This window comes from Hippopotamus amphibius, chromosome 14 (genome assembly GCF_030028045.1).
Source record: "Hippopotamus amphibius kiboko isolate mHipAmp2 chromosome 14, mHipAmp2.hap2, whole genome shotgun sequence".
Classification (NCBI taxonomy): Eukaryota; Metazoa; Chordata; class Mammalia; order Artiodactyla; family Hippopotamidae; genus Hippopotamus; species Hippopotamus amphibius.
Genome location: NC_080199.1, coordinates 79714363 through 79739948, shown reverse-complemented (window position 1 = coordinate 79739948; position 25586 = coordinate 79714363). Strand labels below are relative to the sequence as shown.

General features: G+C 57.2%; 1 protein-coding gene across 2 annotated transcripts in view; it reads right to left on the bottom strand.

The window, feature by feature from the left end:
* Positions 1-11604: 11604 nt before the first annotated feature.
* The window catches only part of CRYL1 (crystallin lambda 1), an 81066-nt gene continuing 67084 nt past the window's right edge, over positions 11605-25586 (bottom strand). The window contains exons 6-8 of one of the 2 annotated variants that reach the window (XM_057707343.1): positions 17990-18095; positions 12451-12557; positions 11605-12103 (exon numbers count right to left, since the gene is read on the bottom strand). In XM_057707343.1, the coding sequence (XP_057563326.1) occupies positions 11990-12103; positions 12451-12557; positions 17990-18095 (327 nt within the window). In that variant the 3' untranslated portion in view covers positions 11605-11989. Of the gene's footprint in view, positions 12104-12450; positions 12558-17989; positions 18096-18246; positions 20124-25586 lie in introns of those variants that run through there. The other variant, XM_057707342.1, reaches the window with a different exon arrangement.

Here is a 25586-nt window from a genome sequence, read left to right as displayed (position 1 = left end):
AGTGAAACCCGAGAAACAGGAGAATGCCCAGAGGGTCCACAAACTTCATCATGTCTCTGACGGGGAAACCTGCCCTAAACTGATGTTAAGTTAATGTTGTGCCTCCTGCACACCTGGCCTGAAGATTGATTCCAAGATGCGGCTGTAGCCTGTCACCAAAACCAATATTTTTCATGTCACTATCTGATCATACAATGCAGCTCAATTTATCAAGTTAGAAAAATGTTGCACAATGGGGCAATGTTGAGTCATGGCTTTTTAAAAAATACTAGACCTGGTTAAAGCTAGACTGTGGCCTGTCAGGTTGGATTTTCTCAGGGTAGATTTTAAAGCAAGTCGACAAGTGTGTCAAGAAAAGTGAAGCTGACGTCCAGCCGTGCGCAGTGTTCCATGGGCAGGATTCTCTGTCACGGGAGGGTCCCTTGTAGCAGCACTTGCCGTGCTCTGGTGCAGAGTGCCTCCTTCACGTGTCACCTCCCCCGACCCCCAGCTCCGCCCCCTTCCTCGTCTCTGTCCCCTTCGCAGACGGTCTCCACTGGACGTCTGTGATCGCTACCCCCTGCCCCCTCCTGTCCCTGTGGCATCCCTTCCCTGTCCTCTTGGTTGGCCACTCCTGTTTCTCACTACACTCTTCCCTGTTTCTGTCCCATCACACTCTCCTTACCACTCCTCCGCGGCCTCCTTTCCTTTCTTCCTTTTCCAGCCTGACCTCTAAACACTGGCGACCCTTGGCCTTGGTCCCTAAGGCCCCCTCAGGCTCCGCTGCTAATCTGGATGGGCGGGAGGTGGGCGAGGTTTCTTTGTATCCAGGGTAATCTTGGTAATCTTAGTTTCAGTATTCGTATGGAGAAAGGCTAACAGGCCGGGACACAGATAAGACAGGACTTTAACCCTCTATGCGGCCAGTGGCCTGATTAACCCCCGTGTGCTTCAGGGACAGCCGGCCAGGAGGGGAGATGGTGAAGGATGTGGCCATGGTCGGGTCTGGAGAGCCAGGGGGGCCCAGCGAGGGCAATGCTGGCACCAGATCAGCAAACCCTGAGAACCCAGCACGCAGCATGGGCAACCTCGCAGAGGATGGTGTGTCTGCTTCCGGCGGCAGCCCAGCTCTGAGGGGCGTGCTTCCCCGTTAGACCCGTTGCTCACACGTCAAGTAACCGAGTACAGGGCTGCCTGGGCACAGCACTCACCTGCCCTCACGTTCTCTTCTCCTGCTCGGACTGGAGGCTCACTTGCTGGGCGACACGGAAGAAGGATGCCAGACACCCCACTTGAGTTAGGAATTCGACTGTGTCCCCCTCCCCGCCCACCAGAGCCCCAGACAGAGCAACCCAGGCTCTGAAGATGGGAGAGCGAGAGAACGGCCTTCCCTCAGTGGTTAAATTAGATCAGGTGGAGGTTCACCTTCCCTCTCACCTCTGAACGTGCCTTCAGGGAAGCTTTTAATTGTCTTGGTACCAAGCCAACAGTGAGACCACAGTGGGTGGGTCATTGTGCTGATACTGCAGATGCTCTCGGTTATGCGCCAAGAGGCTGGCTGGGCGGCCATAGGCCTGGCCCAGTTTTGCTATGTCTCAGCTCCCAGGATGAATTCTGTTAAGAGCTGCCTTAATAAAACCTCCTTCTCTTCCCCGAGGGGAGCGACGAGCTTCGTGTGTGACTTCATTCATCCTCAACTGCTGAAGATCGTCACTGCTGCTCGTGTGTGAGACCAGGGTTGGGCTGTGTCAGGAGGGCTCAGCTCCAGAACAAGCCACTGCAGCTGAGTTTTAGCAGAAGGAGATTTATTGTAGGATACACAACAGCTTACAGTAATATTCATGTAAGTGCTGAAGAAACAGGCTCAGGTTCAGGGGTGATTCCCAAAGCCACACCTCAGAACCTGGCAGCCAAGGAAGCTGCTGCCTCTCCTTGGATCTGGAAGCTTCTGGCCCAGAAAGCCTCTCTTCTGCCTCCATCAGGCCCAGAAGCCACACCTGCTCTCCTGGCTGTGACTCACATCACACTGTTGGGACCTGCAGCAGCACGCAGACACCTACCTCCCCACCTTCTCCCAGCCCCCAGCTTGTCCTGGGCTCCTCGCCTAGCTGGGACCCCTGTGACCATGGCTGCCAGGGCACAGAGGGGCATCCGCCTCACCCAGGCCCCAGTGCCCACAAATCAGACCCAGGTCCCTAACGTCAATGGGGCTAGAGAAGGAGATAATGAGCCCTGTCTGCTGACTTTTTAATTTGGGCACCATTTTTTTCTGATTCTAGAACTTCCATTTGTTTTCTTGTTGAAGTTTCTAGTTCTCTGCCAAGATTCTTTATCTCGTGGCTCCCTTCACCGCCTCTTTCTTGTGAATCCTTTAACATATTGGTAATAGCTGTTTTAAATGGCTCACCTGCCAAATTCAAATGCAAGTTGTCTGTAAGTCTGTTCCTATTATCTTGATTATGGGTCACACTGGTTTTTTGTTTGCTTGCTTTTGCTTGTCTAGTGCCTTTTTAAACATGACTGTTGTTTGGGAATTATGAATGATGTGCTGTGGAGACTTCAGGTTGGATCATCTTCCTCTCCCATGGGTTATATTTTGCTCGGGGAATGGTCAGTTCCTGGCTGGGCTTCAGGCCTGTGGGCTCCAGCTGTCACCTTTCAGCCACTGCTGGGGCTGTGGTCCATCTTGTTTTTCAGGAACAGCCTGCGAGCTCACTGAGCCCTGTCCCTGAGCTCAGGCTCTGGGCACCTGGGCCTCTGCATCGCCCTTCCTGATGGGCTCCTGGTGTCTCCCCACACGGGCTGCTGAGGATGAGGACGGAGAGGAAACTCGCACTGATTCCATGCTTCCCCCTCCATCCACCCTGCTTCTTGGGATGTTTACCCTCTGTCTTCAGCCTGATTCAATGACCACTTTCTGCTCCAGCACCTGGGCGGCATCCCGGGGAAAGGCTGGTCCGTGTGGAGCCGGCCGGGGTCCTGTCCTCCCTTCAGGGAAGAGGCTGCGCCTGCTCCTGCCCTTCAAGCCATTCGTCTTCATATTCTGCCCAGTTCATCATGGTCATGAGGATGGTTAGTCCTATATGAGCTCCCCTCCCATGGCTGGGATCAGAACCCACCTGAGCAGCTTCGAAAAGTCTGGATGTTGTGTCTACACCCCAGACCACCTACATCGGAGTTTTTGGGTGTGGAAGCCAAGCGTCGGTATCTTTTAAAGCACCCGGTGATTTCTGTGTGAGCAAAGTTACTGGAAACGTTTATTGAGCCCTTGCACGTCTCAGTATTCTTCACGAATCATTTTTCTCAATTCTATGGTAGCCTCATTGTTTTCATACAAGGGTACTGAGAGTTACATGAGCAAATGTTCCAAGGTCACGGCGAACGTCCCAGAGCCAGGACTTGATGTGGCCAGTCTGACCTCAGACCTGTACGTTAACTCCACGCTTCACCGCGCTGCATGGGGAGGGCAGGCTCGGAGGGGACCAAAGCTTAGTTTTGAATGAATAGGACTCTGTCACGTTGCCATCATTTACTCTGGAATTTCCCCTATTGTAGGAGAGTCAGGATTTGTCAACGTTTTTACTATTGTAAATTATTTGGCATAGAATATTTTGTACCTAAAGCTAAGTATGTCTCTAATTGTTTACTTGGGATAAATTATCAGAAGAGGAATCAGGTTGTCAATAGATAGAAATGTGTAAAAATCTCGGTACATATTACCAAAACCCTCCAGCAACGTACACGACTGCTGGCTATACCAGACCTCTGGGGAAATTTTTCACTGGGAAATAAATAATGGGATTGTTTTTATTTTAACCTGGTCATCTGGACTGGGAAATTTGACCTCTAGCACATCTTTCTTGTAATGACCTTAAATTTACTGAGCTTCACATCTGCCCGTTGGAATGTGCGTGGGCTTCCTGGTGGGACGGTGGCAGCGAGAAGAGCGTGGAGGGGGTGTCCGTGTCCACAGCGTGAGCACACCTGTCCTCAAACAGGAAGGTAGGTCTGCAGCTGGGGCTGAGTCAGCCAGGGCCAGGCGTCCCTGAAGCTACCTGAGTTTCTTTGTCATCGTTACCTTTTCATAATCCTTTGCCTTATTTACCCTTGGAGTGATTTGTGAGTGTTGATGAAGTAATAAGATGAGATTAAAAAAACAAACAAACTTGTTCCACCCTTTCTGGACTGACTGCCTCCTTGTTTAGTGGTGAAAAGCAAGAAAGGAAGGGGAACAGATGGCAGGTGTGCGCAGGTCTGATGTGCCCAGGACGTGCTCGGGAGAACTGACCGGTGCTCTGAGTTCTTCCTTTTTAAAAACATGTGTATGACAGACAGATAAATGGCATTTGTAGATATTTTCAAAGCACTGTTTCACGTAGAAAATACAATGTAAATCGAGTCAAGTTTTCAACACACACAACTCTGCAGTGCAGTGTCCTGAATGTTCCTTCCTTTTCCCTTTTTAAAATGCCCTGTTCTGGAGCAGCTCCTCCCGGGCAGAGCAGCGTGACACGGAACACTTACAGTCAGGCTGAAAGTGCTTCTACGGGTAAATCGGGGATCTGCCGAGAAATCAGAGCAGCTTTCTGGCTCTCAGTATGAACATGTACTAAAACCAGGTGAAAAGGAATCTGTTCAATATTTTTTATGAAGTTTACTAAACTCAGAACCAACCTCTGTCACGTCCACAGACGTGGAGGAGGTGGTGCCTTCCCCGGATGACCAGTCACAGAGATGCCGCTGTTGTGTCCATCAGCCTCACGGACGTGTGGTTTACATACAGCCAAGCGCACACGCTGAAGCCTGCAGTGTGAGTCCTGGCGACGTGTGTGCCGGGGACCGCCACCCGCCCAGGCGAGACGTGGGCACCCGCCATCTGTGCCCGGCCCTGTGTCCCAAGCGCCGTCAGCAGACACAGGCCTATGTTTTGGTTACAGCACATGTTTAAAGCTCGGGGTCTGCCACCCCGTTTGTGTTCCGGGTCTGCACTCAGAACCGAGGTGCAGGCATCTTGGCGGACACCCTCTCAATAAACCTGTGACGTACGCTGCGTGCTTCAGGTGTACTTTTTAAAGCAGCACCACCTCACCTTTTCTGGGGAAAATACTTTCTGCTGAGAAGGCAGAGCAGACGTAAAGGACTTTGGATGAATTGCGGTTTACGTTGCAGACAGACACGCCAACCTTTCAAAAGTCGGCCTGCCTCCTTTTCCTCTGCTCCGGGGTGCGGCGGGCGCTCTGGGGAGGGGGTGAGGCCTCCTCCCCTCCCGGCGGGACCCACCCCCGCCTCCTCCCGCGTCTGCGGAGCTGGGACGGGCCCTCCCTGGAGAGGAGAAGGGGGCGCCGGGCTTCGGAGGCTTGAGGCTGCCTGTCCCGCCCGTGCTGTGGAGGCGGCGGCCCGGCGCCCCCGGGGCTGCAGCACCCGCCCGGGTGCGCTCGCCTCCCGGGACCGCGCGTCCTGTCCGGGTCCGCGGCGCAGGGAGCCCGACGGGAAGACCCCGGGCCAAGCCTCGTGGGCCAAGCTCTCGGGTGGTCCGCAGTGGGCTTTGGGAAGGGGGAGGCCTCGGGGACGTCCCGCAGCCCCGCTCTCGGTGCCGACCCACCGCCCAGGGCGGAGGGAACGGGCCGTCCTGCGGGCGCGGGCGGAGGGGCCGCTCCGTCTCAGCCCTGAGCCGCGAGCCGCCCGCAGGACGCGACGAGCGCAGGCTGGGTCCCCGTCCCCTCCAGGGCTTGGTGAGCCCGTCACACGGGGGGCAACCAGAGGGCCGCTGGTGTCCCCGCAGGCTCGGGGGACGCACACGCCCAGGGGTCTGCAGGCGCCTGTGGGCACAGCGGGCGGCGGGGGCCTCGAGGGGACACGGGGAGGGGGCCGTGGCCCGATCGGAAGGCCGGGCGGGTCCGGGCGGGGCGCCGGGGAGGCCGCCCTCCTCCCCACGTCTGGGCGCGGCCTCCCCGACCCCGCGGCCTGGGGCCTGGCGCTCCTTCCCTGTCCTCGCACGAAACGAATCACACGACAGCTGTGTTGTGCCGCGAGGGAGAGCACACGGCTGTGACCCCGGGAGAAGAGACGGCTGCACCCTCCTGCCCGCGCACAGCGGGCACGGGCCCACCAAGCTGGCAAGGCCGGCGTGCGTGGCCGGGCGCTGGGAGAAGGTGCAGACGTCCACAGACAGGAGGCCTTCTCCCGGGCCGACGCCAAGCTGAGCGCGCAGGGGGAGCGAGGCCCCGTCAACCAGAACCCGTCTCTGAGGCTCGCGGGCATGTGTCCCGGCGGCCGCCCTGGGGAACCAACCCCTGGCCCGGCCCGTCAGGAGTTCGAGCGGTGCCCTGTTTCCTGAAACAAGTCCTTCGGAACCAGAACACTCACTTTCTCATCCTTCGTGGCCGCAGAATAGCCACCTTTGTGCATTTCTCCCCGGAAGACCCAAATTTGGAGAGTGAACTGCCCGCCAAGCTCTCTTCCTACCAAACTCCCGATCGGCTGAACACCAGTTAGACGTAACCCAGGACCCCGTAAACCGTGGAATCAGTTGGGAACACGTTTGTATCAAATAGTCCCACCCACGGGGGTCATTTTCTGTGAGGCTTCGCCCAGAGCAAGTCACACATCCTATCTCACGAGGATGCCCCAGCCCCAAGAGAGCTCAGATCCTGTCCTGTGGTCTCACAACGAACAGTGCCTTCCAGGCTGTGACAGAGGACCTCGCTCATCCTCCCAGCTGTTGTCCCCACGATGCCCAGGCACTGCCTTCTGAGTGACTCTGCCATCGATGGGAACGACATGTGGGACCTACAGACAAGGGGCAGGCAGCCCCCGGGGTGGGGACGTGGATTCCACCACCAGTGCTCAGCCCTGCGGCGGTTCTTCACAAGTGCTGCCGCGAGGACTCAGATCAACAAGAGACAACCTCTGAAGCAGCTACTTTGGGACAAATTCTTGTGCTACCTCGTTCAGGCTTTCCCCTGCTCACTGTCTTTTTTAACGAACAAGGCTTGATTTGGGGAATTTGGGCAAGAAATTTGCAGTTACAGCAACAGAGATGCTGAATTCCTGCGAGCAATTCCTGAGAATTGCTGTGGTGTTTCTGCCCCTAGAGAAGGACTCACTCAACAAAAGGACAGGCCGAGACTGACAGCAGGAGAAGCACCTTGCGATCAGCTTGACGCAGATGGCCGGCCACCCGGGAAGCGCGGGCCTCGTTCAGGGCCCTCCCCCTCTTTGCTGTTAACCAGTCCCTAGGTTGCCTGGGAGACACATCTGTGCTTTTCCTAAAAGTAGAGCACAGGAAAGAGAGGAAAGAACAGGCTTTGAGGACAGACGGGCCCGGGTTCTGGTCTCCTTTGCAAAGTGAATAAAGTCCTTCTCTCCAGGGCTGCTTTATGGACCAAAGGTCACGTGTCCATCGCAGTGTCAAGAACATGGTCGGTGTCAGTCAAGTGGGAAAGATTATTATCTGGGGCAAGGAGGCCACAGGTTAGGCCCGGCTCCTCCACTGGCCAGCTCTGTGACCCAGTATCTTAGTTCCATCTGCAAAGTGGGAATAAAGATGGTGAAGACAGACGGGGTCATCGCTGATAAAGTATAAAGCGCTGCACCTCGCAGGGTGCTATCTGACCTTGGAGACTCCTTCTGACTCCAGCAGTGTGATTTGGCGTCTGATAGAAGGGTGGTCTTGGCTCTACTGTGGTTTAGAGTGAGACGAGAAGGTTTACCAACTACTAGAGCTCAGTTGCCATGGCAACGCAGATATTACTTTCAAAGTAAGAGCGTTAACATCGAGATGCCTATCTTCTGTGGCATCCCGGTGGGTTCTCCGCTGCTGATAAAGAGGAGAGACAAAGCTGTGTTTTACGATCAGAGCACTAGAGCGAAACTAACACTCCATTAAGCTGGGAAAACTAGCTTCCTGTGGCTTTGGTAACAAGACGTAAAACACTCTACTTGTAACGCTTTGAAAACACCAAATTCTCTTGTAGAAAATGTCAAGCACCATCGAAATATTGTGCTTTTTCACCCTCTCCTCACAACACCCTCTTACCACAGCAAGCAAGGCCATCCATTATGGAGTGAAAATAAGGTGACGTGGTTCTATGGCTCTAACAACTTCTGAAGCTGTTCAAGAGAAAGAGGATGTGATACGTACACGGGAAGAGAAGGGAGCGGAGAGAGAGCATGTCATATACAGAGACATAGTTATATGCAGAATACCCTATATATGATACGGATAGAAACTGTGTTATATGTAGTTATATAGGCGGTATATACTGCATGGGGAGGGATACGGATAGATAGACAGTGACTATGTTGCGTGTATATCATGAGATCTTCATTATTGGGAGGACTGAATGTCCATACGGTCCTATGGGAAAGAGGAAGAGAGCTGAGCATCTTCCCAGCAGCTGAACAAGGCATGCTTTACTCAGCTGTGCAGGGCGTCTGAGTGGAATAAGCATTTTTCTAAAGGATTTATTGTGTTAAGCACAGTAACAGCAGGGGCCCTAATACTTGGAAGGATGCCTAGTTCAGGTGGCTTGTGTTTTCCTACGCTATGTCAGAAACAGTTCTCCCAATTCTTAGTCTTATAGAAGAATTATTGGCTCAGTTTTCAAAGGTTCGTTAGTATCAAAGGTAAGCTTTTCTTGTGAAACGTGAACTTTCTCACTTGGTCGAGACCGTTTCCTTAGCACGGGCCCTCACGGACACTGGCTTCCAGATCCCAGACTAAAAGAGAGATGCTTCTTTACACTCTTTCTCCTTCAGGTCACGCTGCCAGCGGCAGGTCTCTGAGCCGTGTAAATGTCAAACCTTGAACCAGGTCCAGCTGGACAAGGCTTTCATGGCAAGTGTAACACGACAGGACTCAAAGTTTCCAAAGAGCTCAATTTACTCGCATCCCACGTATTTGGAGAATTCCTTTTCTTCCCGATGGAAAGTACCATCTTCTTGAAACATAGCTGCGCTTCCGACTGCATAAGAAGAATCCCATAATCATGAGGGAGGAGACCGCTCGGATCTGCTGTAACAGGGGGGTCTGGAAAGGCCGGGAGCAGAGATCAGCAGGGCAGGAAACTGGTTCACGGACTGACAGGGAACCAAGGGTTCTCAACTCAACATAAGAAAGAACTTCCTAGTCAAGGTCCCCAAGGGTCAAGGGGGTAGGAACTTGTCTTTGCGGAGATTTCAGGAGGATGTCAGGTGGGTGGGGGCACTGATGTGTCACTTTGACACGAGTCGTGCTGTAGCACAAACTGGTTGCTTTTCTAACTGACGCAGAGCGAGTCCAGCTGTCGGCTCTGGGCCGTGCACACGTGGCTGCCGAGGTTCGGGAAGCGTCCTTGCTTGTGTGCCCTTCCTGGGCTTTTCAGACTGTGGCCCAGATTCCTCACATCTTGTTTTGGCTCTTCTACATTTCAAGAAGATTTTTGTGTATGCATTTCTTGTTTGTGCTCAGTGGAGGGTTGTTCCAAGTTACCCAGACAGTCGTTGCCAGAAGTGGCCCAAAGTGCACACGTCGCGTTCATTTGTTGGTGGGGCCAGGTTTGTTGGGAACCTGTTCTGTGCAAGATGCCGCCAGGAACGAGAGGGTGAGCGACCCCTTGCCCCCTGCAGCGGGCCAGGGGTCGGACGTGCGACTCCGCAGCTGCTGCACAGAGCAAGGAAGGGACGCACGCGGGCTCAGGCGGAATCTCACGGGAACCGGCAGAGGGACAGGAGGGCTTCAGGGAGGAGGTGGCACGTGGGTGCGCGCTGGGCAGGGCCGCACACGTGAGGTGGGAGGTGTTACCATCCTTGCCTTCAGCCGCAGCTGGTCCCTCAACCCCACAGAGACTCGGGAACACAGCCTCCCAGCACCAGCGGGACCGGCCCCACGACCCTGTCCGCGAGGGGCTCTGGGCCCAGCCTGTGGGCCCGTGTCTCCTAGGCCACACTCTGCACGTGAGTGCAGCCTCCCCCAGCAGAGGACACGTCTGCCGTCCAGTCGCCTCTCTGGGGAGCCTCGTAGGCGCGTCCTACGAGAGGCCCGAGGGTTAGCAGGCAAACTCGCGTGTGCTGCGTGTTTCTCTCCAGTAGCTTCTGGAGGGGAAGAGGTGGTGGAAGTGGAGTTAGTCAGGAATTATTCAGGTTAAAACCACACCCCTCCCCTTCCCGCCCAGAAAAAAAAGAGACAGAGAGAGAGACAAGAAAAGAAAAAAAGAAAAGAAGAAAGGAAAAGCACGGTGTATGTAAGGACACAAAATTAAAAGGCATTTTTTCCAAAAAGGTGAATGGGTCACTTCAGATCCTCATGGAAAAGAACGGAGCGTGTCCGCTGCCGGCCCGGGCCTGGGCAGGACCCCGGCCCCCGCGGGCCAGGCTGGTCGGGACCCAGAGCTCGAGGCCCAGGGCCGGCGGTGCTCCCGAGCCCCTGAGCTGCAGGCCAGCAGGTGCCGAGGGCTCGGGGGTGGGGGCCGGAGGGGAGCCAGGACTCCAGCCAGAGGAGTGAATGCTGAGTGCTGTGTTGGGAGAAGGGCCGTGAGATCTGAAAAAAGCAGAAACTCCAGGCCAAAGGGAAGGGAACAGAGCTCTTATGTCAGCAGAATACAAACGACCTCCCTGCAGAGCAAGGAAACAGAAAGTCACCACCTTGAACGTGCCTTGGGGACGCAGGCGCTTCCCCTCCCCCAGCGCTGGATGGGTGACACTAAGCCCTTTAAAGGACAGGAGGGACTTCCAGGCGAAGCGCCGGGCGTCCCTGTGATGCTCGAGTCCTACCTGTCTAGAGCCTTCTGGGCAGGTGAAGGTTTTTTTTAGGGGGGTGGGGAGCGGGAGGGGTGAGTTCTCTGTTTGCTGTAGAGCCGAGTGCGGTTTGATCCAGCCCAGAAAACCTCCAGGGACGCCCGGCCCGGGCTAGACCGAGCCAAGCAGGCGCTGTCCGAGCCTGGGGCCGCGGGACCCTGTCCAGGAAGGCGCCACGCGGCAGCTCCTCCAGAGGCCCAGGTGGCCCCGTGCGCTGTCCAGGAGCAAGGCCACGGCCACCGCGGAGGGAGGGCGGCGAGGGGGTCCAGCCCGGGAGGGTCCCCAGGGCCAGGAGGAACCTGGGAGGAGCCCTGGGCTGGCTCGGGGGCGCCGACAGGCTCGCCCAGGAGCGCCCACGCCCTCCCAGCCCTGCAGCTGGAGGGGGCCCCGGCCCACCCCCTCCTCCTGGCTGGGCCGGCTCGGGGGACGCAGATGGAGGACGCACGGGGCGGCCCCGAGGGAACGTCTGCAGGCCCTGGCCCCCCTCCTGCCCAGAGCTGCTCTGCGACACCCGCCGGCGGACCCAGGGCCTCTGCCCAGCCCCCGTCCTGGGCGCGGCCCCACAGCCCGGGGTCACCCCGTCCCCCTCACAGGCGCCGAGACCGCAGGGCTGTGTCATCGTCACGTGTCTGCTGTGGTGGCGTCCGTGGGTCGCCCGCTACCCTTGGAAGGGGCTTCCTAAACACAGCCGACCGTGGGGCCGACGGCACGGTGGCTTCTCACCAAATGACAGAGCTCAGACCACAGTACCTGCCTACGTACCACGTGACCACCGTGGTCACTCGAGGGACGGCGTCATCCGGGTCACCGTCTTCCTCAGAAGGAGCAGAAGAAAAAGCCGTCTTTACGGAATCGAACACTTTTATTTGCAATAAACATGAAGAAAGTGAGGGGAGTTGCCTGATACATGCAGGGCCACAGAGGCCTCGGCAACAGCTCGGAAAGTCATTATGAGAAGATTCTGCAGCAGATTACAACAGCGTGAAACCACATCACCGGCTGTGAACTGTATCCACGTGTGCTCACACTAGAAACAGTAAAATCTTCAGACGATTTGCTCTCTCGCCTGCGGGGAGGTGGCGGGGGCAGGGGACGCACAGCCCGCAGACCCCACTGCAGCCGTGACCCCCGCCCGGGCTCCACCGCGTCGCCCGCCAGGCCCCGGCGCCAGGCCATCGGGGGCCGGTGATCGCAGCCGACGGGCTCCGGCGCGGCGCCCGCGATCGCAGGGGCTTCACTGGGGCTGCAGCTGGCTCTTCAGCTTCGAGAGGCTCGCGAGGCACCGGTCCCGCCACTCCCTCCGGGCAGCCAAGTGCGCGGGGTCATCTGGAACGCTCCCGCTCATGGCCTGGGATCAGGAAAAGAAAAGAGACGCAAGGGAAAAGCAGCATGAAGAGCAGCGCGTCAGCAGGAGGGACGCGACTCCCGCGGACGCAAACTCTGGGTCTGCCTCCGGAGGCACGGGAAGCCTGGCACGTCCTCGACGGACGTGACTTTCCAAACCCAGAGAGGCTGACGGCTCCTCCCGTCCAGGCAGCGTGAGCTGCCAGTTCCCCGGTCACAGCGCTCGTGGGTCCCCCGCGACCCTGACAGCCCAGGGCTGTGGACAGCCGGGAAGGTGGAACCGCAACGTCACGGCACAGATCCTGGCTACACACGAAACCTCGCCTGCCACCTGGCACAGAGTCTACACACCTGGTGCATTTTTTCAGCTGTGGCCCCGGAAAACTCTGGAACGGGTCCAAAAGTCTTCAGGACACGTCTCATGCCTTCGGCATACCTGTCGCAGTAGTTTAACATACCTGGAAGCAGCGGAAGCAAGAACCCTCACGTCAGAGAATGTCTCCGCGCAAACCGAGGCTGCGTCGCAGGGTCCGGCCCCGCGGTCACCCTCCCATGGGGGCAGCGGGACTGCGGGTGCGGCACGGCCGCTGGCAGCACCGGGCTCCCCGCTCAAGCTCCTCTTGGCAAAATCCAGTCCAGAGAAGCCACCTGCCCTGCGGGCCTCGGTCAGCGCCTCTCAGGGCTGCTCGGTCGGCCCACGTTCCGGCGCTGATTCCCCAAATGTCACAGTCATCCTGTTTCCACCACACATGTCTCCTGCAACAACGTACCTGCGAGGTTACTTGTGTACGTGGCTCGAATGCATTTTCTAAGAGCCAAAGATGTCACGTTCAACTAAATCCACTTCCCACTCCTCTCTCATCCACAGAGTCTCGTGGGCACTTGACCTCCACAGGCTGCTAACCCCACGGCAGGCCTGCATCTGCTCCCCACCCCCCGCCTTGGCCACACCGCTTCCCGCTACACCTGCGGAGAAGAGGCTTATCCTGAGGTGGGGGGGGAAGGGGAGTGCCACACTTAGGAGCAACGTGGGGCGTGCGTGATCGAAGCCGATTTTCTTTTTCTTTTAAGAACTTTTATTGAGATACAGTTAACATACAATAAACTGCATATATTTATTTATTTATTTTTTTTAATTTTATTTTTTTTGGCACACGGGCTTCGTTGCTCTGTGGCATGTGGGATCTTCCTGGAGCTGGGATCGAACCCGTGACCTCTGCATTGTCAGGCGGATTCTTCACCACGGCGCCACCTAGGAAAGCCCTAAACTGCATATATGTAGAGTGTACAACGTGGTATCCCAATCTCCCAGTTCATTCCCCCCGATCCTCCCCACTTTCCCCACTCGGTGTCCATATGTTTGTTCTCTACATCTGTGTCTCTGTTTCTGCCTTGTAAACCGGTTGATTTGTACCATTTTTCTATTTTCGAGGCCGATTTTCCAAGAGGAAGCCCGTCAGCAGCCCACACGCAGGGCAGGCTTGCCTGGACGGGCGCCGGGCACACAGACCGGCCATCCCCCGTCTCCCGCCCCTCCTCCCTGCCCGCCAGGCGTGGGGCTGGGCCAGCGCGGGCCTGTGCGCTCCAGGCAGGTTGCATCAAGAGCCCGGCCCCGGCCCCCGCCCCACTGAGCTGCCCTGGCCCTTTGCCAACCTCTTTCAAAACCAGGGAGACTCAGCACTTGGTCCGTCAGGGTAAAAAGATAACAAGGGAAACAAAACTGCAGGGTTTGCAGAGATCCAGAGCTGGGCTCTCCCCCACGCCACGAAAACTGTGTGATTCATCTAAAATAAAAATGATCTCTACTAGATACACCTTAACAACGAGAAAGAAGAGCCACTCCTGTGGGGCTAGTTTTGGTGCATCTACACTGACGTGAAAGCCCAAAGTCGCTGATTTCAACTGCGTTTGCCTCAAATCGTTTTCCCTCTCTCTGAGGGGGATACCGTGATACCCACTTTGCCTTAGAAGAGAAAGTGGTTCGAAGGGTGGAAATTCAAACATACAACTTTTCTGGCACCTGCAACGAAGGGGTGGACACTCCCTTTTACAACGAGGGGTTTTACCACGTTTGCCAGACGCACAAGGGATGATCCGGAGCTCAGGAACGCCCCCCAGGCGCTCCGCATCTCTGGAACATGGAAAACGCCCCAGACACTTACGCACTTCTGGAAATTAAGTCTATGGACGCCACTGTGCATATTTGTTGGTTTATTCAAACTAAAGGGGATAAAATCCAGGCAGAAACCTAGCTGACTCGTCTTGGGGAAGCAGAGACATTTACCTGAATACGCTGGAAGGACTGCGTGAGGAGAGAGCGGCAGACGTGCTGCAGCTGTGAACTCACCCACTTCTGGGGAAACAAGCTGCCCTGACCCCCGCCTCCCCACCCCCACAATGAGCCGTGGGACTCCGTTCAGGGGCTGTGTTTCACCTCTGGGTTACTTTACGTGTTCTGAACCAGTGTCCCTCTTTCACGGCCCCTGTGAAGTCATCTGAGTCTCCCTGGGGCTTTCTGGAGCCTTTTTTTCCCTCCTGCCTTTTATACAATTTGTAGTTTTAAAAGGGCTTTTATTTCTTCTGAACAGAATAAAATATGGTGAAACTCTTTACAAATCATCATTTCCCAACTTGTTCAGAAAACCAATTAAAATGTCCCTCTCGTAAACGTAAGAACACTTTCTCTAACACGCACTCAGCTCTCGGGGAAACAGCCTGTGTCGCGGCGGGGCTGGGAGCCTCCCCTCGTCGGACACAGGAAGTTCACGGCGACGTGCAGTCCGGCTCCGTGTCTGCCGGACCCACCGCTTTCCAATGAAGGTACCGCTGTGACGACTATGTGCAACACCTCCCCTTCCGTTAGAGAGTGAAAAAGGAGGGTTTTAATTATTTTCAACAATAATTTTGGCTTCCCTACACCATGAGAGGTGAATTGAGTGGGAATATTTCTAGGAGAACAATTTCATTGAAAATGGAAAGGGAAAAAACCTCTCTGCCATTTTTGCCACTAGTCTGCCCTTCCCCCATGTCTTCTTTACCTCTGCTCTGTCAATAATATCCGCTTCCAGAAACTCGCAGAGCTTAGGTTTTTAGAAGACTTTGAGGGAATTTCCTGGCGGTCCAGTGGTTAGGGTGCTGCGCTTCCACTCCCTGCTCAGAGAACTAGGATCCCACAAGCCACAGGGCGCGGCCAAAAAAAAAAAAAAAAAAAAAGGGAGGATGAAGACTGAACCTAACTTCTTAAGAGATCTTTTCTTAAGAAAAGATGCGGGGAAACAGATGCTCATGAGATTAGATTTCACTCATCTCACTGATTTCTAACTTAAGCCCGTGTCTCCACCCAGTTTATTCTCATGCCACCCCCATGAGGGGTTACTGCTGCTACACCCATTTTACAGGTGGGAAAACTGAGGTGCAGTGAACTGACCTGCACAAGGTCACCTGGCTTGCAGGTCTGCGGGGCGCCAGCTGGCTCCACCGGCCAGACCCACCACTCTGAGAGCTGCTACTGCACACGGCGCTGCCTTAAAAAGCAGCCAAGGGCGGAGCGGGCATGCTAGTCTCCTGCTTCTCAGGTGCTATTTTATTAGATTAGAAGCAAATCCTAAAATATCTCCACCACTTCCAGATAGACTGTAGCTTTTAAGACGAGCAACTAGCCTTAACCTGAGATGCTGGCTTTATGAAAACTATATCCAGAAAGAAGCATTCTTGATATATTCTGCTGACACTGTGGGGAACAGCGAAGCTTCCACAGGCCCCGAGCCAGACCTCGTAACTGTCTAGCTGGCCTCTGGAACGCTCTGAAGTGGAGAAGTCCGTCTGTCCACCACTCTCATATTAAGCCAATTAGGTTTTCTTATCATTTCTGCTTTGTTTGGAAAATTGTTGTGGGCCTCCTTCCTGTCTGCACACTATTCGATTCTTGAGTTTCTGGTTTCATCGGCTTCTGTTTCTATTTGTTTGAGCGTTAACGCTGTTCTCAGGCTCTCCCTATCGATTTCTTGTGATACCTGAATTATCTTATTTTTCTCAAGAAAAAAAAAAAAGGAAGAAAGAAAAAGGAAAACATGACGGTTAGCAGGCAGTGTCTACGTACATTTCAAATGCTTAACTATGTTCCTCACTTTTAATGTTCTGGTTGGAAAAACACTGGAAATTTCCCCAGACTTCATTTTAACGAGCGTGGGAGCCCCTGCGCGGCCGCGCGCGCAGCGCTGCCCTCTCCCGGCTCCTCCGCGGGGAGGACGCACCACTCACCGCACCGCTCCTGCAGCCGCGCTCGCCCAGCCCACTCGGGGGCACACGTGCGCGGCCGGGCACCAATGCGTCGAGGAAACTGTGCAACTTACTCACTGGAAACTATATTCCAATAATTACTGTGGTGAGAAGGGACTGAAGTATCATGAAAACACCAAGGAACTCTAAAATCGACAGCAAGGCTTCCCTGGGGGCGCAGTGCTTAAGAATCCGCCTGCCCATGCAGGGCCCACGGGTTCGGGTGCTGGGCCTGGAGGATCCCACATGCCGCGGAGCAACTAAGCCTATGTGCCACAACTACGGAGCCCACGCACCACAACTACTGAGCCCGAGCGCCTCGAGCCCGTGAGCCCCCACAAGAGAAGCCACTGCACTGAGAAGCCTTCACAGCGCAACGAAGAGTAGCCCTCCTCGCCGCAGCTAGAGAAAGCCCGTGCGCAGCAACAAAGACCCAACACAGCCAAAAATAAATAAAAAATAAAATTTTAAAATAATAATAAAAAAATAAAATCTACATCAAATAGACGTAGGGGTCACCTCCTCCGACCCCCGACCCCTTTCCCCTCAGCCTAAGCGTCCGTGGGTGGGCACCAGCTCCCCTCCCAGCAGGGCCTCTCTGCACATCAGCTCCAGGTTCCAGAAAGTTCCGGTTCCACCCCCCACAAAAGACACGGACAGAAAGACAGACACATACTACTCCGGTCACCTTCTTCTGGATACGCTCCAGTTTCTCAATATTTTTGTTACGTGCAGACCATGGAGCCGAACACAGCATTTGTTTTTTCTTTCTACGCAAGCTTTACAAGGTAGTAACATAATAATGAAAACAATACACGATAACTGTAGAAATTTATGACAACATGAAAAAGCACAAGGGTCATTTCAACATCGAGACAACAGCAGCAATAACATGTAGGTGACACGTTACCAGATTTTTATGCATAGCTTTTAAAATGTATTTCGTTTTAATTTATGGTAGGTTTTATTGCTTGTTTCTCAAATGATGCCTTTTTTTCCCATTGATGAACGTCTGGTGAACGTTTCATTCTTGGGAGAGTCTCACCTCCTCAAGCGATGCTTCCTTCAGAGTCGCCGCTCGCCAGCTCTCCCCCCCCGCCCCCCAGCACCGGGAGGCCGGCTTCCGGGGCAGCTGCCACAGCCCCCCTCCCGCAGGAGCCCCCCTCGGGACGCGCCCGCCGTCCGGGCGGAGACCCACGCCCGGCAGACACCGCCGGGAGCTGCTGCTCTCTGGGCAGAAAGTGTGTCCGGGAGAGGGTCCGGGGGTCCCGTCCCCAGGCCTGTCTTTCTTCTTCTTGCCTCTCTAAAGCACTCTGCCGTCTTCCTCAGGAAACACAGCTCTGCCCGCCCCGGGCTGGAGGGGCCGCGGCAGCGTCGGGGGCGTCTGCCCCCCACCCCGCCCCCACAGCCCCCGGTTCTGGCCCCACGGAGGCGGGCGGAGCCCACGGGGACTTCCACCCCAGCCCCTCCCTGGGAAGGACCAGACGGGCCACCGTCTCCTACGCGATACGTTTTCTATTCCGTTATAGGAAAAGGCGAGATGGTTTACAAGACCCCGAAAGCACCAAACAGCACAGGACCCCCAGCTCAGCCCCGACGGGAAGAAGCCTACCTTCTGCGTTGAGGTGCATGGTCTCCAGGGGCCCGATGAACGCGTACCGCATGCCCAGGCCGTCCGACATGACGAGGTCAAGGTCGCCCGGGGACACCACTCCTTCCTAAGGGGAGAGGACGGGGCAGCACGGAGGTGAGTTCTCGGGAAAGGCACGACCCCTGCCCCCGCGGAGGGCCCCGACCACGCGCCAATGCTCTGCGACAGGTTTCATCACACGTGGCCTCACAGAACCACAACACAGGGAACAAATGGACCCTGAAAAGAGTATGCTGTGAAAGGATGGAACCCCAACTCAACGGCTGTCCCCTAGGCCCCCACCTCCACAGCCCTCCTCCCCTCGCAGCTCTGGGGACGCGACGGGGGCGCGGGGGGCACGGGGCGTCGCAGGAACAGGCCAAGACGGGCGGAAGAGCTGGAGACCGTCCTCCAGGCTTCGCCCGCCTGCAAGCCCGGCCTTGCTCAGCTTTTAATGCGTCTGTAAAAAAGTGATAATCTTTGATGAAGTGCAGCTTAGACCAGGGAGCGGGTCTGCAGAGGTGGGGCCTGCTGCCGCCCCGGGCCTGCTCCCAGGACGTGCTCTCCCTGCACCATCGCCTTCGCTGCCGGGATGCACCCGCCCACCCCGCGCCCCCACACCTCCGCAGGCAGAGGGCGGCAGGTGGGGCGGGACGGCGGCGCCTACCCAAGGGGTACCTGCCAGGCCGGCTGCCCCGAGCGGCGGGGGTGGAGGGGAGCCGGGAGTCGGGGTGGAGAAAGCCCCCCGCCCGGGCCCCCAGCCCCAGCGCACACGCCCCCCGCCCAGCGCCTGCCCCTCCCCCGGGCAGAGGCGCCCCCGCCAGACTCCAGGTCCCCACGGGCCGCGCCCCCCGCCCCTGCCGCCTTGCCATCCAGCCCGGGGAGAAAGCAGCCCCTCGGCCCCTGTGGGTGTCTGGGAGACTGGGGGGCGGGGGGGCACGCAGGGCAGGGAGATTCGGGGCGACGGAGGACGTCGGTGAGAAGCCCTTTCCGCGCGGCTGTGCGTGTGCCCGTCTGCACGCACGTGTGACGTGTGTGTGACCCAGGAGGACAGCAGAGGTGCACGCGGAGGGGCGCGCCGCCCCACCTGCACGCCGTGGCCCGGCCCCCCACCTCGCCCGCCCGACGCACACGTCCGACCCCTGGCATAAGCAGTCCCCCACATTCCTGGGCCGTGCAGGCTGCATTCTGCCCGTTTTTCATCTTCTTGGAAGCGAAGTCAGAGCGCGCGCTCTGCGGGCTTGCATCTTCCCCTCAACCGCGTGCCCTGAAGGTTCCCGCGAGCCACGCGCTGCTGGGCGTCCATCCTCATCCCCCCTGCTGTCCCTGGACGCCTGGGCTCCTCCAGCTTCCCCGGGAACGACCGCAGAGCCGCGTGCTCCCGGTGGGCAGATGTAGCTGCACCCACGTCGCCGTCCCCGGTGCCCCGCGCCCGCCCGGTGGTGTCAAGCCCTCCCCGCGAGGCGGCTGGAGCAGAGTCTCCGGGGCTTCCTCTTGGTTCCAGCCCAGACCGGGGGCCACTGGACGGCTAATGAGAGCAGATCAACTCACTTCAGGCAGATGCTCACCACGCGCCCTCCCTCCAGTGCCCGTGGCAGAGCTGGGCGGGGGGACCGGCAACGGGAGGAAACAGCGCCCACAAGGCCGTGGTGCCCCCCAGAACCACCGAGACGTGACTGCTGGAGCGCAGGGCACCGCCGCCTGCCTGCCCCCTCCTCCCTCCCTCCGTGCCGCGTCTTGGGCAGGAAGGGGGGCTCCTGTCCTCGCCCCAAGCCGCCCGCAGCCCCCTGCCGCGGCATCCCTGTACCCGAGGCTCAAGGCTCACTACGCCACGAGAGGAGCCCCCTCGCCCTGGCCCCCGGGTCAACGTTCCAACAGTGTCCACTGCAGCACCGGACTGTGAAGGACGCACGCCTGGAAGCCGGCCTGGGCCTGTGATGCTCTCTGCCTTGGCTCTCCCACAGCTGTGTTCAGTACGTTCCGAGCCGCCTTCCAAAGATTTCAAAATACCCAAAAGTGAGCCACCCAAGAGTAGTTAATTTTTGATGTGTAAGTGCTAACAGTGACCTGACGAATTGGAGCATTCGCAGGCTTCTCCATCCCCCGGCACCTGCACGTCGGGGGGGACCCGGGGGGGACCCGCCCCGCCCTTCCCCCCGGTCCCCCCGGCTCCGGCTTCCTCCGCAGAGGGTGGTCAGTTTTGTATTAGTTGCTGTTCATTAGCTGAATAAGTTAGAAAAGGGGAAAAGTGTTAATATCTCCTCTTCTTCCTAACTGCTTCTTTCTGCCCCATTTGGATTTCCCGTGGTAGATTTTTACCCAGAAGCTAAAGCCAAAGAAAAGAAACAGCTGTGAGTCATTTGGCCAAGATGCTCACGGATCAGGGCTCCACCTCGCTGAGGCTGCTGCACTCGCACAGAACGAAAGCTCCACGTTTGGGACAGTCTGAAGGGCAAGATGTGCTCTGAGCTCCACTCCAGCCAGAGCTTTAGTGCCACCTGTGGCCCAGATGTTAACATTATCATTCATAACTAAATAAATCCTTGCGATGGCATAAAAGGCAGGCCAAGTGCTTGAGCTGAACAGGTCTGGTGATGCGTCCTTGGACAGAGACAGGGCCCCCGCGGCCGTCTGAGGACTGGAACCCCCTCATTCCAGTGTGTCTGTGGGGTCGCTACAGCTCCTGGTACTTCCTCCATCTCGTGGTAAAATTCTCAAGTCACACGTAGAAGGAAAAGCCCTAAGTGGTAAGAAGTTTCCTAACTCTCAGAGCAACGAACACTGACCACTGCTAGGTCAAGAGCTGGTGTGCGTCACGTCCTGAAGAACCACGGGGCGAGGAGGGCACAGCCAGAGCGGCAGGAGCCCGTCCCGCCTCCACTCCCCGCCCGTAGCTGACATCTAAGCCTCGCCGCCACCCGCCGACACGGCCTGGGCACACGCTGCGCGCCTGGCCCGCTCACAGTGGGCGTCCAGACCGCCACCCGCATGCAAGGTGCGAACTTCAAGTGCAGTGAAAGGCCTGGGGGTGTATCGGTTGGGGTCCCGCCAGAGAGACAGACCCCGTCAGTTATGGAGACGCAAAGAGACTCGCGCCAAGGCATCGGCGTGCGGGCGCCGGCGCGTCTGAGATCCGGGCAGCAGCCGCTGGTGGAAAGCTCAGCTCTGCCCTTAAGGCCGTTCCACGGATCGGATGAAGTTTGCCCAGATTACTGAGAATAGTCTCTTCACTCACGTCGACTGACAGCAGCCACTAATCCCATCTATAAAACACCTTCAGAGAAACAACAGCAACGCCAGCCTGTGCGGAACTGAGTGACCAGCTCTCTAGCCCAGCCCGGCCCAGCCAACCCGCACAGCGGACAGAGCAGACGTTCAAAGCACGGTCCTCACCCTCGGTGTCCTGGGTCTGGCAGCGCGCGGCCAGGAAGAGGCGCAGGGGAGACACGTCTACGACAACCACCGTGGCAAGTGGCCCGGGCCACGTCTACGACAACCACCGTGGCAAGTGGCCCGGGCCACGTCTACGATAACCACCGTGGTAAGTGGCCCGGGCCACGTCTACGATAACCACCGTGGCAAGTGGCCCGGGCCACGTCTACGATAACCACCGTGGCAAGTGGCCCGGGCCACGTCTACGATAACCACCGTGGCAAGTGGCCCGGGCCACGTCTACGACAACCACCGTGGTAAGTGGCCCGGGCCTCTGGGGAGGCGGCGGGGGTCTCGCCTAGCTCAGGAACGCGAAACCCGGGGAAGGAAGGCCTGGGACTGTTTCCTCTGCTGATCACCAGCTGCCCTAAAGTATTTCTCCTTCCAACCACCCCATTTTCATATTAAATTTTCTTGCTCAGTTCACGTATTTTGGGCATGACCTCGTATTCACTGGCTTTTCTCACGTTGTTCATGCCATCTTTCCCTGTCTGGTTCTTTTTTTTACTAATTCCCAGCTTTTGAACTTCTTCTACGTTGTTCTGCTCTACTTTCACTACAGTTGCTTCTGAATTTTCAAGTTTTTCTTGTGCAAACACTTCTGCACCTTAGCACCATCACCACCAGGAACAGACCTCCTCCTCCCCCCGTCCCCCCGCCGCCCCCAGGAATCTGGACGAGGTTATACACAAGTTCCCCCAACCAGAGCTGTCCAGGCTTCAATCCGATGTCTTAACTGAGACAAAAAAAGTTTACGCGTCAGATGATGAAATGCAACATCCGAGGGCGTGAAGGACGCCTGCGCTGGCCCAGCACCCCCGTCGGAGGCCCAGGAGAAGGGGCTGCGGAGAAGGGGCCCCCTCAGCCTCAGCCCCGGGTCCCCAGAGACAGTGAGCCGGGCGCAGAGGTGCTCAAGCGAGTGGGAGCACTGACCCTGCTTTAGAAAGTCCATCCCTGCGGCCCTTACGAGCAAACAGGACAGAGCGGCGTGGCTACGACCGTGGCGTTTAAACCTGGGACTATCACGATGTTGGGGGTTGGGTTTTCCTCACCAGAAACCAGCTAGAACCACGAGTGGGTTCCCTCCACTCACGCACACACACGCGATATGAAACCGGCTGCAGAGCAAGAGTGAAAAGCCCCATCCGCCCGTCCCCACCCACACTCCCCTCCGGGCGAAGAGGCGCGGCAAGGAAGCGCGGGACCACGGCCCGCCGGCCTCTGAGCTGCTGGGCGCCGCGCGGCTCCCTGGAAGCGGGGCAGGGCCATTCCTGTGGGATGTGGTGGGCGCGGCGTGCGGCCCGGAGAAGAGCTGACTGGACACGTTTAGCTGATGCAACAGGACACTGAATCATGCGCGCCCAACACCGGCGCTCAGCCCCGCAGCGCGGACGCGGGGGAAGGCGGCGAGAGCCCGGGGTGGGCGGCCCGGGAGCGGACGGGCCGGATCCGGCGGAGCCCGGCCTGACCCCCCTGCCCGAGCCGTCCTGGGAGACCCGCGTGCAGACAGGCGCTGTAAGGCAGAAAACCTGAAATGACCTTAAAACCACCCACAGCCGGCAAAGGATGAGATGTTTTCAAAAGGATCAGTGACATGAAATATCATGAAGCCATCAGAAACGAATAAAAACTCGAGGAGAGTGTTCTTAACAGAGACAGGAATGCAGGAAAAAAAGCAGTTTGACTCAGGGCAGGGAACATAAGCGGTATTTTCCCTTTGAATATTTTTAAGAATAAAGCTTTTAGTGGAAATAGACCCAAACGTGAAAGGGCAAGAGAGGAAAGATCTTGTCTTAATCCCAGGGACAGTCCAGCGCTAACTGGGCCACAGCGCTGACACCCTCCTGTGCTCCTTCTTCCTCCGCTGTGCTTGGAACAAAGCGTTCAGGGAGAAAAACACCAGTATTACAGAGTCCAAAACAAAGAAAAGGTCTGGACCTGGATGACAACCACAGCAAGAGGAATCCCGTTTGTGCAAACATAAGTGTACTGCGGCTCAGTGAGGCGGTGAGGCCACACCTGGGGGCCTCCAGGAATGGAGCTCCTTACAAAGAGGTTTGAAGCAAGCACTAGAAGCCCCCGGCCCCCAAACCGGGCACACACAGCCCGGCCCTGCCCGCCCCCCGCCACCACCCAGAGCTTCGTGCCTCCAGGGCCCAGCCGCCCTGCACCTCGGGAAGCAGGATGACCTGCCCTCGGGCTCCCCGTCCCCGCTGCCTCCTGCAGCCTCCCCTCCCTGCCTTCTCTCCTGGGGACGCCTTCCCTCCTCCGGTCCTCCACCAGAGGCCCAGCCCTGCCTGTTAACTGCCCAGCCCACACCAGGGGAGCTGAAGCCCATCACGGCCGATGCCCTGTGGGGGAGGGTTAGCCGCAGGTGTGAGCGTCATAGCATTTCATTTCTTTTTGTTTTCCTTTTTAAAGTTTTTTTTTTTTTGGATGTGGGCCATCCTTGACGCCTTCATTGAATTAGCTATCATACCGCCTCTGCCCCGTCCCCTGGTTTCCTGGCCCCAAGGCATGTGGGATCCCAGCTCACGGACCAGGGATGAACCTGCATCCCCTGCAGTGGAAGGCAAAGTCTCAACCACTGGACCGCCAGGGAGGTCCCTCTTTTGTTTCTGAGTTGTTAGAGTTGTTAGAACGTGGGCATAGATGCTTCGGCTTTAAACACTGCCGAAGTGATCCCAGGCACGCCAAGCAGGTTTTGTAACCGAGTACGCAGTTGGTGTTTTCGCTATGTTTATCTGTTCATGGGGCCGGAGGTGTCTCTAAAACAATAAATCAGCAGGTTCTCTCTTTTCAGTAGGGTTTTACCGCCCGCCAGCGTGGCTCCTCAGAAAGTCACCTCCCATAAAATGATAAACGCTGTTATAAAAATGGTCTGCTTCTTACAGACCATCGCTACTGGATGACTTCTAAGTAACTGATGATTCCCAGACAGCAGGTCACGTTTCACGGCTGGACCGCTCTGGGAGGCCCTCACAGGGTCCGCGGGCCGCAGCCGGGCCGGGCCGGGGGGAGGCTCGGGAGAGCTGGCCGTCCAGCTCCGCGCACAGGAGGCACCAGCTTCAGAGATCAGACACCCGTCTGCACAGAACCACGGCCAGCAGCCCTCCAGCCCCACAGTCTGTCACCCACACGTCGGCTATGAGGGGCCTCTAGTGGATCTGGTCACCTCCCAGGGGTCCGTGCAGGACATTAAACACGTGCGGAGCCGTGGGTGCGGGTTCTGATATAGTTCGGGGCTCCTTGAAATGCTGAGGCCCTGCGTCCTTCCCAAGCCGCCCCGTAACGAGAAACGTCTCCCTCCCCAGCGCAGGAGGCTCTTCCAACTTACAGCCGAGAAAGCAGGTCTCAGTTAACTTGGAGGATGGTGCTGACGAAGCGGGGGGTGAACACCTGCTGCAGAGGCCCTGTGGACCCGACAGACACGCCCGCTGCCGCGCGCCCCCGAGAAGCAGGCTGTGCGGAGGAGGACGGCGGTGCTGGGTCCACCGTGGGCTCGGTGAACTCCACGGGAGAAAGAGCCCTGCAGCTGGAACCCGGAGCGCTCTTCGGTGTTCCCTGGGGATGGACTTCCTGCCACGGACAAGCTGACCCAGGCTTCAGGAGGCAAGGCTGAGGCCGGGTGGGCACAGGGACGTGGACCAGGGCTGCACGGTGAGCTCCAGGTGCCGGGGGAGGACGGTTCCCTGAGCCTTGTCCAGGCGATGTTTTCAGGAGGGAAAATAAATAATGCATAAGGGCCAGGAAAACGTCTCAGAAAAGGTTTCGCTGGGTGAATTTTGACCTAGGGCGCCTGGCCACGGGCAGTTGGAAGACTCGTGGACGTGGGAGCAGATGACCTCTGAATAGGGAAGGACGGGGCACTGGGGGCGCAGGGAGCCAAGCCCCACGTGAGGCGGGAGAACCGCCCGGGCCCCGGGTGAAGGCCGCTAACAGAGGCAGCATCCTTCCTGGAAGGACTGAGTCTCAGGGCCATGGGAGGAACAGGAGCCACAGGAGAGGCACTCACTTTATATGCTACGTCCTTAGTTTAAAAAAAAACCTAGGGAGTTTCCTGGTGGTCCAGCGGTTAGGACACGGCGCTTTCATGGCTGGGGCCTGGGTTCAGCCCCTGGTCGGGGAACTGATATCCTGTAAGCCG